Raw genomic sequence first — 13766 nt, 5'->3', positions numbered from 1 at the left:
GTATATAAATAATGGATAAAACCATTTCAAACATCTCTAACCTTAATTGCTAAATACTGTTTTTCAGATGTCCGATAATAATATTCATTATTTTCATAAAACGTATTATTTTAAAAGGACAAAAAATACCATTTTGCATGCTTAATTTAATGCTTATGTACCAGGTAAACTGAATTAATCCCTGCAGTAGCAATCATGCTTGTAATGTGCATGTAGGTTTGGAGGAAACAGAAAATAGAATTTTCCAGTGCAACATTTAAATATGTGACAATAAATAAAATATTTAGCACAATGAAAAATAGCACATGCATAATTACAAGAAACTGCAAATGCAGTTACACATTTCTGAAAATGATTTTATGATTTTGTAGCACACTTGTTATGTCTCTAGTTGGAGTCACATGCACCGAAAGTTATGCGTTTGAATGAGACAGTTACAGTTACAGTATACTTTGCATGAAGATGTCACTTGTGATATTGAAAGAACATTCGCTCTGGATTTGACTATAGTCTTGCCAATACTGTAAAAGACAATGCACAAACAGCTGCCAGAGATGTATGGATAAAAACTATTGTTTCAGTTTACTGGACCACTTCAGCAGAAGTCATACTGCTTGATCATCAGCTTCTGGCATTTGAATAACAACAAAATGTAGGCCCCTGGTTTTTCTATAAAAACCACCACCAAAGGCCATCAAAGTACAGCTGGTACAGTGAGCTGAAGCACTGAGATAAACAACACACTACCATCATGGGCAAGGTAATTTGTTTGAAATAAGTATGCTTAATATTTCATAGAAAGCTTTAAGTTCATATTGCATCCAGTTTTTATTTAAAGACTAAAGACAAACATGATTCAATTCAATTCAGATCTAAAAGGCAATTTTTTTTTAAATCACCTGAATTTTCAATCCCACCAACAGGTCATCTTCTACGAGGACAGGAACTTCCAGGGGCGCAGCTATGACTGCATGAGTGACTGCTCTGATATCTCCTCTTACCTGAGCCGCATTGGTTCAATCAGGGTGGAGAGCGGTTGTTTCATGGTCTATGAGCGCAACAGCTACATGGGGAACCAGTTCTTCCTGAGGAGGGGCGAGTACCATGACATGCAGCGCATGATGAGCATGGGCATGATGTTCGACACTATCAGATCCTGCCGCATGATTCCTCCAGTATGGCTCTCACTTTGTTTTTGATATTATACTATACTATGCATGCATTGCCGAGAAACTGCTAAATAATGATTATATTCTAATAAATCTTTATTTTTTACAGTACAGAGGATCCTTCAGAATGAGGATCTACGAGAGGGACAACTTCGGAGGACAGATGTATGAGTTGATGGATGACTGTGACAACATCATGGAACGTTACCGTATGTCTGACTGCCAGTCCTGTCATGTGATGGATGGCCACTGGCTCATGTATGAGCAGCCCCAGTACAGAGGCAGGATGGTCTACTTTAGACCTGGAGAGTACAGGAGCTTCAGAGATATGGGATACAGCAACATGAGATTCATGAGCATGAGGCGTATCACTGATATGTGTTAAATTGCTAGAATACAGAAGGAAATAAAGAGTTATTTTCAGAACTAGCTGTGGTGTCTTGTTTTATTGGTTTTATTTTTTTTATTTAATATTTTCTTTTTTTTTTGCTAAATTTAATTACTTTTTTTTTTTTTTTACATATAGTCTAATTAAGTAACTTAGATTTGTTAGACTAAAAACAGTTTTGCATGAGTGTTTTCCACCCTCTCGCTGATCTTTAAAATTAAACAAGCCATTTTTTTGCTTCAGTGCCTTAAAGAGCTTCTATACATAACATATTTGCATTTGGAAACAGAAGAAGTGCTCTTCCTGGGTTTACAGGTTTGCTGCCAGATTTACTAGGTCCAACCATTTCAGAACACCCATTTTTCAACTTAATTATAATCTTTTCAGATGAGGATGTTTTGAAAACAGTTATAGTCAGTGTTCGAACTATACCGTGAACTTTGGGGGATCCCACTTGTTTTTTGTTTTTTTTATAACGGGGGTGGGTGGGGGGTTCGTGTGCTTGCGTGTGAATGAGGGCTTACAATGACTTACAAAGATACATAACAGCTACAAGTGTATGCACTATTTGCTTTATGCAAGCGCTATATAGGATAAATCACTATACAGGATTACCCTATTATACTTTATCGACACAAATTGATAGGTGAAACAACAAATAGTCTATAAACAAAATCTGTCAGTTTTTTTGAGACCCCCCAAAATTTCACAAATCACGTTTTCAGGGGAGCCCATGTCTTATTAAGGGGAGCCGAGATCCCCCGTAGTTCGCACCCTGGTTATAGTACATGAATCTAGTTTGATGTAAAAGATTAAGGTAAATTAGGTGGTGCATTCTTTTTGTGATGTACTCAATGAATTTCTTCTTTCTTTTTTTTTCTTTTTCTTTTTCTTTCTTTTTTTCTTTTGCCAAGGGTATACACAGAAAAATATAAAAAAAATACAGTATTATTTTAACATTATTAAAATGTTAACTAAACATGAACTCTTGGCAGATTGATCAACCCCCGACTTCAGCGACACACGTCATTTGATGTCACTGCATCCAACGAGCATATCAAACGTATGCACTGTATGGTAAGGGTTACGCGTTATTGATCTCGTTCCCTTTCTCTGAGTTGGTTTAGACCCCGGTACCTTGGGCTCCACTCAACTAGTGTGTCTCTGTCGACACACTCTGGAAGCATCGCTCCCCTCACCATTGAGGGTTACTGTGAGTATGGTGGTTTCTTTCGAGCGTTAATCCTCTCTGAGGAGTTGGATTCCTCGCTCCATGGGCTGTCCTCGTTGTAGTATTGAGCAGTGCTCCCCTTTTATCAAAGGGTTACCAGTAATGAGCAACGTTATTCCTCTGAATTCGGAGTTCTCCTCTCACATGAGAAGTTTGAGTTCTCTGTTTCTCCAGAGCACCAGGAACCAGCAGCATCAGGTGAATTAGGCCCTTCCTCTGCCTCCCTGATGTGAGTGTTTGGCTGGCTTGCAGTATGCTTACCCTTCTGATTTTACAATCATGCTTCAGGTCGAGCCCCCTCTCGTTGAGAGCTGGGTTTGTGCTCCCTCAGCCAAGGTAAACTACTGCTAGCCGTTCCAGCATTGGAACATGCTGTAGGTCGAGCCCCTTTCTCGACTGAGAACTAGGTGTGTTGCTCCCACAGCTAAGTAAATTACTGCTAGCTGTTCCACCATTGGAACATGCTGTAGGTTGAGCTCCCTCTCGATTGAGAGCTGGATGTTTGCTCCCTCAGCTACAGATTTACTGCTAGCCACTCCAGCATTATAGCAGTAGATTGACTTGATGACTTCTCAAGACATAGCGTTTTGGGGGATGCGCTATTTCCATCTATGGGCTGCTCTTTCAGAGTGCCAAGAGAACCCCTAGAACGGTATTTCTAAAATCCACACAGCTGGTAAGTGTGCACGTTATGCTTTGCCCACTTTCTAAAATCCACATAAGTGGTAAGTGTGCACGTTATGCTTTGCCCACTTTCTAAAATCCACATAAGTGGTAAGTGTGAAAATTATGCTTTGCCCACTTTTCTAAAATCCTGTACGGTAAGAGCTACGCGCAACAGCTTCGTGCTCTTTCTGAGTGGTTTAAAACCCCGGTTCCGCCTTGGGCACCACTCCTCCTATGTATCCTCTGGATACCTACTTTAACAGGGTGTTGCTACTAGGGGTCTGTTGAGACAGTTCCTTCAGCACATACAAAGAGAAACGTGCGGTAGCCTCTGTGTGACAAGCCAAGACTAGTATGATTCTAGGCTCTTGGTTGTATTCCCTTAAAGGAATCTATTCCTGATTTCAAGCCTTGAGCTCTACCCCGGGCCCAGGAGTCTAGACTAGGCCTTTGGCCGTATGGAATAATGTCACTGACAGCCGTCTAACGTCCCAGGGGCAACTCCCATAGCAATATGGTAGAGTTGGTACTTAGTGCTCGCCATGGTTCTGGCATGCACTCCCCTCAGCATGGTGACGTGGGTATACCTTTCCCCATAGCAACCCCTAGAGGACACAGTTCGAAGTTCCCATGAAAGGGAACGTCTCAGGTTACTTATGTAACCATGGTTCCCTGAGTAGGGAACGAGACACAGCGTCCTCTAGGTTTCTTGCCATGCTGCGGACACAAGCTTCAGATGAAGAAGTGGATGATGTGTGCTCCCGGCGCCTATTTATACTATAGTCACACCGGTAGTGATGTCATGGCTGTCGCCGGCCAACGTGTTGGTGTTTTTTCAATGTATGCTTCAGACACGGGTCACGACGAGGCGTTCCCCATAGCGAACCCTAGAGGACGCAGTGTCTCTTTCCCTACTCAGGGAACAATGGTTACATAAGTAACCTGAGACGTTTGCTATATTTTGAAACCATTACACTGCATCTAAAATCAATTCAATGAGGTGCTTTTGTGCATAAACGCTACCGGCAAAGTCATTGACTGATGAAGCAACAGGGCAACAAATCAACAGACTAAGATTTCAGACACAGCCAACTGACTCTGGTAGGTCACATGACAATGACATGACAAATGTAATGTGTTCGCATTACATTCATACTACGCACATTCATACTATATAGAACATACCTTTTAACAGTTACAAAGTAATTACTTTTTCAGAAGAAGTACCCAGTGTATGGGATTTTGAAAATTGCAAAGCTTTAGATGACGATTTCTGCTACCTGGTGGAAAACAAACACTTTTAAAAAATAAAATAAAAATAATGACATGAAATTTCCATTATAACTAGTAGATGTCTGCAGAGGACCACTCTACTACACATGATAATTTGCCATAATTATTTTCACTTTTTACTTTTGGTTTATAAAAATATTATAACAAATTAGAACACTTTTATTATACATGAAGTACAGCAAATGCAGGAAATGTCATTAAGATGAACATTTTTTATTATTTATAAGTGTCAAACAAATGCAATGGTTAGAAATTTGACATTCAAACTTTAATTAGGTAGCTTATCACAAACAGCAGCCAGTCAGCAAACAATGAGCAAACATTCTTATTAATTATTCAACAATACAAGTTTTCAAAATGGCATGAACTCTTCTTATCAAATACTTTGCTTCTAATGCTGTCATGATTAAATTTATTTGTATGTGTATTTTAAAGATGATGTCATTTAAATATGTAATATTTAGTGGCTTTTATGTTAAACAGTGATTAAAATAATTGTGTTTATTTTATATTATATGTGATCCCATGAACTTTAAATTCATCAGATTGGTTTTATATGAGAGTGAAAAGAAGAAATGAGATGGCAATCCTGTCCAGTGTGAACTTCGTATATACAATGAAGACTTGAGACTGACTGCTTCAAGTTTCAATGAAGAACTTGTATTCTTAGCACTCACTGCTCTTGACTGAATAACTTTTGTAACTTTAACTGTAAGCATTCATCTCTACAGCGCAGACTATCCAGTGTTATTTTACATTTGATTACTTAATTCAATTGTTATATTTTACAGTTTGTCAGTTGATATAATGATGGACTTGCAATAAGTTGAGCACATTTTGAAGTTATGGAATTTTTTGTGCTCCCTTTGATGGAACTAATTGTGTAAAAGTTGTGTAATAATGTAGGATATTAGCCTACTCAAATACAGTATAATTTTCCTGATTAAAAGTTATTTGTAATCTTGTGTGTGTGTGTGTGTGTGTGTGTATACAGTATATATTGTATTAGTATTCAAACATTTAATGGTAACATCATTCCTAAATTTGATACTGACAAAAAGGATAGTCAGTATCTGTAAATAGGACCATAATAATTTTATAATTATTAAATTAATCACGTTGATTAGCCCTGTAAAATATACTTTGTTTTTATTTTAGACATACTGGGGGTAATTTGTTTATGATGCATCGCATTAAAAGCACATAGGCCTAGATCATAGGCGCGCCGACTCGCCGACGATAAACAAACACAAGTAAACGGATGCCCCATTTTTTTCTGACAGCCTACTCCACACACTTGCGTGTAGCTTCCAACCACAGTCGTTAAAAAAGGGTTCCGAGGCTGACAACAAGACAAGACAAATGGACAAATGGCCCACGTTAAGAAATGCTGATCTAAATCCTTAATTGCTAAATATTATCATTCGGTTGTTTGAGTACCATATTTATTATTTTTGATTAAAATCTATATTTATTTAAAAAATTAAATTTTGCATGGTTAATTTAATGCTCATCTACCTGGTAAATTGAATTACTCAATACTTTTGCCAAGCAATGTGCATGCAAGTACGGAGGACACAGAATTTTCCAGTGCATCATTTAAATAGGTGACAATAAATAAATAGTTTAGCACATTTATTAAAAAATAGCATGCATTATTTAAAGAAATTATTTAAAGTAAATTCGAGGACACTGAAATTTTGTCAGTTGCACATTTCTGATAAATTAGTGATTTGGTAGCGCACTTGTTTTGTCTGAAGTTGGAGTGCATCAGATAGAGAAAACTATCCATCACATTTTATCTCTGTCATGTGAATATGTCATTTGTGATATTGAAAGAACATTCGCTCTGGATTTGACTATAGTTTTGCCAATACTGTAAAATACAATGCATGTAAAGCTGCCAGAGATGTATGGATAAAAACTATTGTTTCAGTTTGCTGGACCACTTCAGCAGAAGTCATACTGCTTGATCATCAGCTTTTGACATTTGAATAACAACAAAATGTGGGTCACTGGTTTTTGTATAAAAACCACCACCAAAGGCCATCAAAGTACAGCTGGTACAGCGAGCTGAAGCACTGAGATAAACAACACACTACCATCATGGGCAAGGTAATTTGTTTGAAATAAGTATGCTTAATATTTCATTGAAAGCTTTAGGTTCATATTGCATCCAGTTTGAATTTGCTTAAAGGGATAGTTCAGCCAAAAATGAAAATTCTGTCATCATTTACTTACCCTCAAGTTGTTCCAAACCTGTACAAGTTTCTTCTGTTGAACACAAGATATTAGGAAGTATGTTGGTAACAGCTGACAGTAGCCATTAACTTCCATAGTGTTTTCTTCCACACTAGAAGTCAATGGATACCGTTTGGAATTTTCATTTTTGGGTGAACTATCCCTTTAACTCTTTTAATGGCTAATAAAAACATGATGCAATTCAGATTTAAAAGGCAATTTTCCTGAATTTTCAATCCCACCAACAGGTCATCTTCTACGAGGACAGGAACTTCCAGGGGCGCAGCTATGACTGCATGAGTGACTGCTCTGATATCTCCTCTTACCTGAGCCGCATTGGTTCAATCAGGGTGGAGAGCGGTTGTTTCATGGTCTATGAGCGCAACAGCTACATGGGGAACCAGTTCTTCCTGAGGAGGGGCGAGTACCATGACATGCAGCGCATGATGAGCATGGGCATGATGTTCGACACTATCAGATCCTGCCGCATGATTCCTCCAGTATGGCTCTCACTTTGTTTACAGTGTTGTGTAGATTTAGTAATGCACACTTTTTTATTATATTATACTATACTATGCATGCATTGCAGAGAAACTGCTAAATAATGATTATATATATTCTAATAAATCTTTCTTTGTTTTACAGTACAGAGGATCCTTCAGAATGAGGATCTACGAGAGGGACAACTTCGGAGGACAGATGTATGAGTTGATGGATGACTGTGACAACATCATGGAACGTTACCGTATGTCTGACTGCCAGTCCTGTCATGTGATGGATGGCCACTGGCTCATGTATGAGCAGCCCCAGTACAGAGGCAGGATGGTCTACTTTAGACCTGGAGAGTACAGGAGCTTCAGAGATATGGGATACAGCAACATGAGATTCATGAGCATGAGGCGTATCACTGATATGTGTTAAACTGCTAGAATATAGAAGGAAATAAAGCGTTATTTTCAGAACTAAATTAGGTGTCTATAGTTTTATTGGCTAATTTTTTAAAAAATAATTCAATACTTTATTTTTTCCCCTAGGATTTAATACCTTTTTTTAACATATAAAGAACTCATAATTTCATAAATTCATAATTTAGTTTTGCATGAGTGTTTTCAACCCTCTCTCTGAGCTTTAAAATTAAACAGGCCATTTTTTGCTTCAGTGCTTTTAGTTTAAGAGCTTTAAGTAAATGACATTCACATTTGGAAAAAGAAGCAGTGCTTTTCCTGGGTTACAGGTTTGCTGTCAGATCCAAAAGGACAAATAATTTCAGAACATCTATTTTTCAACTTATTTTCAATCTTTTTATTTTTTATGTAGTTTAACTTAGAGACAGAGCACATTTAGGCCACGCCCACACAGCGGGTGGGTGGGTGTGGGGGGGGGGGGTGGGGGGGGGGGGGGGCAATCGAACCCTCTCCATTGACTTTGTATTGCGGGAAACTGCCTCCTTGTCATTTCTGACTTATAACAAAAACAGAACAATGCCTAAAAGCTGCTGTGTGACAAGGTGTACAGTAAACAAACAAAAAACCCAGAACTCCGTTTTTATAAGCTGCCGACCCCAAAAAACGAGTGTTTAAGGATACAAATAGTTGTAGATGTCAGGGTATTTCACGTTGGGCCATTCAGTTGGATAATTTCTCCAACAAAAGGAAGGTAAGAAAAAAGGGGTACGGACATAGACCAATAAAATTGAGTTTCTCAATAGCCTATATCTCCTCCTCTCAGGTTCACATAGGGTGGTGATATAATCCTTTGACATGGTTAAAATAATGAATGTTTCCTGTCACCGATTATGTTTCCCTCCAGTGGGCGTAGCTCAGAGTAATAACACGTTGCACTCTACTTTTATGTCCTTAAACGTATTGACAACAATATTCTTATTAAGAATAAAACTGCCTCGTTTTTGAACTGTGCAGAGCTGTAGCTGAATAGTTAGGCCTACTACGCTACTGTATTTTAATGCTGGTCATTATGATGGTAATTAAAGAGCCAAATATTTTCTGAGGTGGTGCCTAACCATTTGATCGTGTCTGTTTGATAATAATATGGTAACCTGTGTTACCTCTTCTTCATTCAAAGCTTCGTAACATATAATCATCCTATGTAATTATTAACTATTAAAGGGGTCATATGATGCGATTTAAATTGTTCCTTTCTCTTTGGAGTGTTACAAGCTCTTGGTGCATAAAGAAGATCTGTAAAGTTGCAAAGACTAAAGTCTCAAATCCAAAGAGATATTCTTTATAAAAGTCGCCTACCTAAAATGGCTCGTTCTAACACGCCCCCACATGTCTACGTCACGATGGGGGAAGATTTGCAAAACACCGCCCAAATGTTCACACAAAGAAAGAAGGCGTAACTTTTATTCTCGCTGTAGTGTTTCGTTGTGAAAGCGAAACTACTTTGTTTGGTCTTCCAAAAGAGGACGATATCCGCTTCGTCATGCCTAGAGCTGATCTGTGCTGGTCGCTGAGGAAATACATCAACTTCGCGCTGTGGATCGCCTGCTTCAAGTGTAAGTGAAGAACTTGCATTTTCAGCACAGGAATCCAGGTTCCAAATGCCCCCCCCCATTTATTGCATTTTACAAATATTTGCTGACAATATAAAATTAGGGAATATTGTGTATATAGTGATAATTTAATTTTTTTTTACTTAAAATCAAAGTAAGCTCATTCCACTCCAACTTTGCCTCTCATGAGTATGACAGCTGATGGCAGCAGTGTGGTGTGGTCTCATGCACATCGGTGTGAGCGCTCTGTGAAAAGTGTAAATTTACAATGTTTTTGCGGCGATGCAGTCATTAAACACATCTTAATTAATCTTAACTGGTATTTCTGCTAGAGCGCAGAGCTCAATAAGCTTGTGCTGAAGTATTGCAGTGATTATAAAGGAAGTTTTCTTTGCCTGCTTTTATAGCAATTTTTGTTGCAATTTTTAATTGCTATTAGCTACACACTGGATTTCTGCAAAGTTGGATTGACAACCATACTTAAATTTGAGATTGATGTGAAATGGACGGGACCAAAAAATCTGATATTGTAATAGATGCTGGTATGCTGGAATAGATCTCTATTATGTCTTACAAACTAATAGACCTGACATTTGTTCACATGTAATGTGTTTCTTTGTTGTTGCAACAACCACATTTTGTCAAGGAAGACTGCACATTTTGTATGATTTTCATGTTTTTTACATTTCACACTGGTTTTCATCGGCACAGTGTAAAGCATGATAGAAGCACTTTGTAAAGCTCATGTGAGAAGCCATGGTCCTCTGTGCTTCTATGTTACCTCTTACGTGAACTTGACAGCACACTTGCTTCATGCGTCATGGTGATCTCATGAATGCTTGTATGACATTGGCTGAAAGCTATGGTTTGCAGTTTCAAAACTTTAAAATATTAGTACTTTTCTGACACACTACAATCTTTTCACTTAAAGGGTTAGTTCACCCAAAAATGAAAATTAGCCTGTGATTTACTCACCCTCGAGTCATCCTAGGTGTATATTACTTTATTTTTTCAGATGAATCCAATCGGAGTTATATTAAAAATTGTCCTGGCTATTCCAAGCGTTATCATTGCAGTGGGGGGGTGTTTCTGTTAAGCAGTCCACAAGACATCAAATAAAGCGTGCGCATCCATAATAAAACATGCCTCACACGACTCCGGGGCGTGAATAAAGGCCTCCTGTAGCGAATCCATGCATTTTTGTAAGAAAAATATCCATATTTCAAACGTAATAAACACTTTTCTCTCACTTCCGGTATCTGACGTACACGGAAGCCGTTCCGGCGTATGACGTAGGATGTATGAGTTGTGCACGTGCCTCTGAGATATGCTGAGATAAGCAAAGTTTCCTTACTTTAGCAAAGGAAAATCTGTCTACTCTTGGCTTATATCGAAATCCTCCGACATTTTTCTTTACATATCCTCGGTTTGTACTTCTAATTCATGACGTGCACTCTAACGTAAACATTCACTAACATTAGCAAATAATAAATGAATACCTGACCATGAAAACAATATTTTTCAGTCAAGATGGTAAACAGAATATCTTTTTAACAAGTTCAAGGGAACACCCATATGTTTGGATTGTTTGGAAAGCTGTATTTTTATTTAAATTGCCATCACACCACTGCTCACAAACAACGGGGACGCCAGAGTTGCACTTGCCTCAAATTTAAAAGGTAAAATACATAGTGAACAAAAGCTTTTTGCCAAATGCATGACAGAAATGTTTGCATTAAACTATGTTCTTAGGATTTCCGCGGGTTCTTAAAATGGGTCTTCAGTTTAATTGTTTAAATTTAAAAAGGTCTTAATTTATAAGAGGTCTTAAATTTGGGGACGGAAAGACAATAATTGCTATATAGCTTAATATGACAATTAAACTTCTAAAGGCTATGATTTCACTGAATAAATATGAGTGCTGCACGTTTCAAAGTCAGGCACTGCGCTGCTTTGTGTACTGCGGTTACTGGGGAACCTCTATATTCTGCCATTCCGAAAGTGAAACCTGCTGGCAGAGAACGAATTTGCATTTTCAATGAGCCCATCTGCTATTTTTACTACATATTTTAAAAATGTGAACCAGTGGTTCGACAAAAGCTAATGCATTATAAAAATCTAAACAAATAAGATACTAAGATATATGTATATGCTATTTAAAATAATAATTGATTGATGATAATAATTGTTTCAATTAATATAATAATTGATACTTTTGACTGAATTGAAAAATTGTGTAAACGCTGAAATGTGAAGGGTCGGTCTTAAAAAGGTTTTTAAAGGTCTTAAATTTGATTTAAAAATCCTACAGATACCCGGTTATTTTATGGTACCGTGCTGGCTCTCGTCACCATCAAAGTTGCCCATCCCTGTCCTACGTCATCCACCTGAACGGCTTCCACGTACCACAGTTAGATGAAGTGATAGAAAAGTGCTTATTACATTTGAAATATGGATATTTTTCTTACAAAAACGCATACAGGAGGTCTTTATGACGTCTTTGACGTCTTTTGGACTGTTGAACAAAAATACACCACTGCAATGATAACACTTGGAAGTGCCAGGACAATTTAAATATATTGAGGCTAACCTAAACAGACTTTCAAGAAAGTCATATGCCTTGAGGGTGAGTAAATCACAGGCTAATTTTCATTTTTTGGGTGAACTAACCCTTTAATAAGAAATTGATCCACTTGGGTTAGGTTTTTTGAAGTGTCAACTTGTGGAAACCAATTGACTTTTATATAGATGGATATGTTTTTCAAAAGATTTTTGTTTGTGTGCGTCTCAAGAAAGACAGTCATATACGTCTGTGCTGGCATGAGTATCTATTTATGAATCTTAAGAAAAAATATATAATTTTTCACAAGCGAAATACTGCTGAGCACCCATAATATATTATTGATAAATCCTTGTCTGATGGAGATTAACAACAGATTCTCTCACCTGAGAATCAATTCCCCTGATAATATTTCAGAAATCATGTAGGCCTATGTTTACTATTAGCTGCTTAGAATCAGAACTAGCGAGTCCAAATTAATAAATCACTTTTTTGTTTTAGTTGGTCAGTCGGGTTTACAAAAATGTCTGAATTGTTCATGACTCATCAAGAAAATAAGTATCAGAAAAATGAGTATCAAAATACGTGGACACTTCTTTTTGATGAGGGGGCCTGTGCCCCGGTACTGAAAAAAGTCTAGAAACGCTCCTATTTGAAGAAAGTTTTGTTGTATGTGAAAACAAATTTCCATATTCCAAACTTAAAGGGGCTGTCTAATGCTACTTCATGCATTCTGACATATTTACACAGCTAAAAAGTTGAGTTGGATTGTCATGCTAAACATGACCAATGTTTACTGTTTCTGTGCCAAATACACTCCTTCAGGGCAGGCCCGGTACTAGGCTCGCTGGACTGGGGGGGCAATCAGAAATTGTGGTAGGGCAGCACTTTCTAGGGTAATATATTCATAGTTTACTTTTATTTAGGCTACTCAATTTTCAGTCTTGCATTTTGTGTCTGTGTGAGTGCAGAAATGTTAAATATGTGTGTAGACAATATTAAGCGAATCAAGCGAATCACACCCACTGCTCCGGGTGTGTGTTCACTGCTGTGTGTGTGCACTTTGGATGGGATAAAGGCAGAGCACTAATTCCGAGTAAGTCACCTCACTTTTCACTTTCACTTATCAAAGCTATGAAAACCTCCATTACACGACATTTATGAATGTCCTCATTTATAAATACAATACATAGTTTTTTGTATAATACTGCATATATAATATTATAATATAATATTTAGGGCTGTCGCGATTCGTCGATTTTATTCGACTATTCGATTTTTTTTTTTAAATCCTCGACTTCATTTTGCTGCGTCGACTAACCGGCAAAATACCGGAAGTGGCGCATTTCACGAACGAGAATCCATAAAACACATTATTAGACCCAAGGCTGCATGATATATTAAACCCATTTAAAAATCATTATTAAGCATAATTGTGAATTCACAACCGCTATGATTTAATTAAATGAGTATATGCGATGCAGTTCTAATACAGTATATTGTATGTAACACACACTGGCCCGGCTAACCAATCATAGCACACACTGGCCTGGCTAACCAATCACAGCACACACTGGCCGGGCTAACCAATCACAGCACACACTGGCCAGGCTAACCAATCACAGCACACACTGGCCCAGCTAACCAATCACATCACACACTGGCCCAGCTAACCAATCACACCACACACTGGACCAGCTAAG

The 13766-nt window shown here is 37.9% G+C and overlaps 2 protein-coding genes across 2 annotated transcripts; both read left to right on the top strand.

Annotated features, from left to right (window-relative positions):
• Positions 1 to 685: 685 nt before the first annotated feature.
• LOC107568779 (gamma-crystallin M1) lies at positions 686 to 1598 on the top strand. The gene is made up of 3 exons (XM_016254761.1): positions 686 to 760; positions 924 to 1175; positions 1279 to 1598. Exons 1-3 carry the CDS (start codon positions 752 to 754, stop codon positions 1552 to 1554), a joined length of 537 nt encoding a protein of 178 aa, XP_016110247.1. The 5' UTR covers positions 686 to 751; the 3' UTR covers positions 1555 to 1598.
• A 5193-nt stretch (positions 1599 to 6791) lies between these two features.
• Positions 6792 to 7955, top strand: LOC107568769 (gamma-crystallin M1). Its single transcript, XM_016254751.1, has 3 exons — positions 6792 to 6862; positions 7237 to 7488; positions 7634 to 7955. The coding sequence occupies exons 1-3, from the start codon at positions 6854 to 6856 to the stop codon at positions 7907 to 7909; spliced, it is 537 nt and encodes a 178-aa protein (XP_016110237.1). The 5' UTR covers positions 6792 to 6853; the 3' UTR covers positions 7910 to 7955.
• Positions 7956 to 13766: the final 5811 nt, after the last annotated feature.

The sequence above is a fragment of the Sinocyclocheilus grahami genome, unplaced genomic scaffold (genome assembly GCF_001515645.1).
Source record: "Sinocyclocheilus grahami isolate Dianchi unplaced genomic scaffold, SAMN03320097.WGS_v1.1 scaffold28.1, whole genome shotgun sequence".
Taxonomy (NCBI): Eukaryota; Metazoa; Chordata; class Actinopteri; order Cypriniformes; family Cyprinidae; genus Sinocyclocheilus; species Sinocyclocheilus grahami.
Note: the sequence above shows the minus strand (reverse complement) of the source record. Positions and strands in the feature narration are given on the sequence as shown.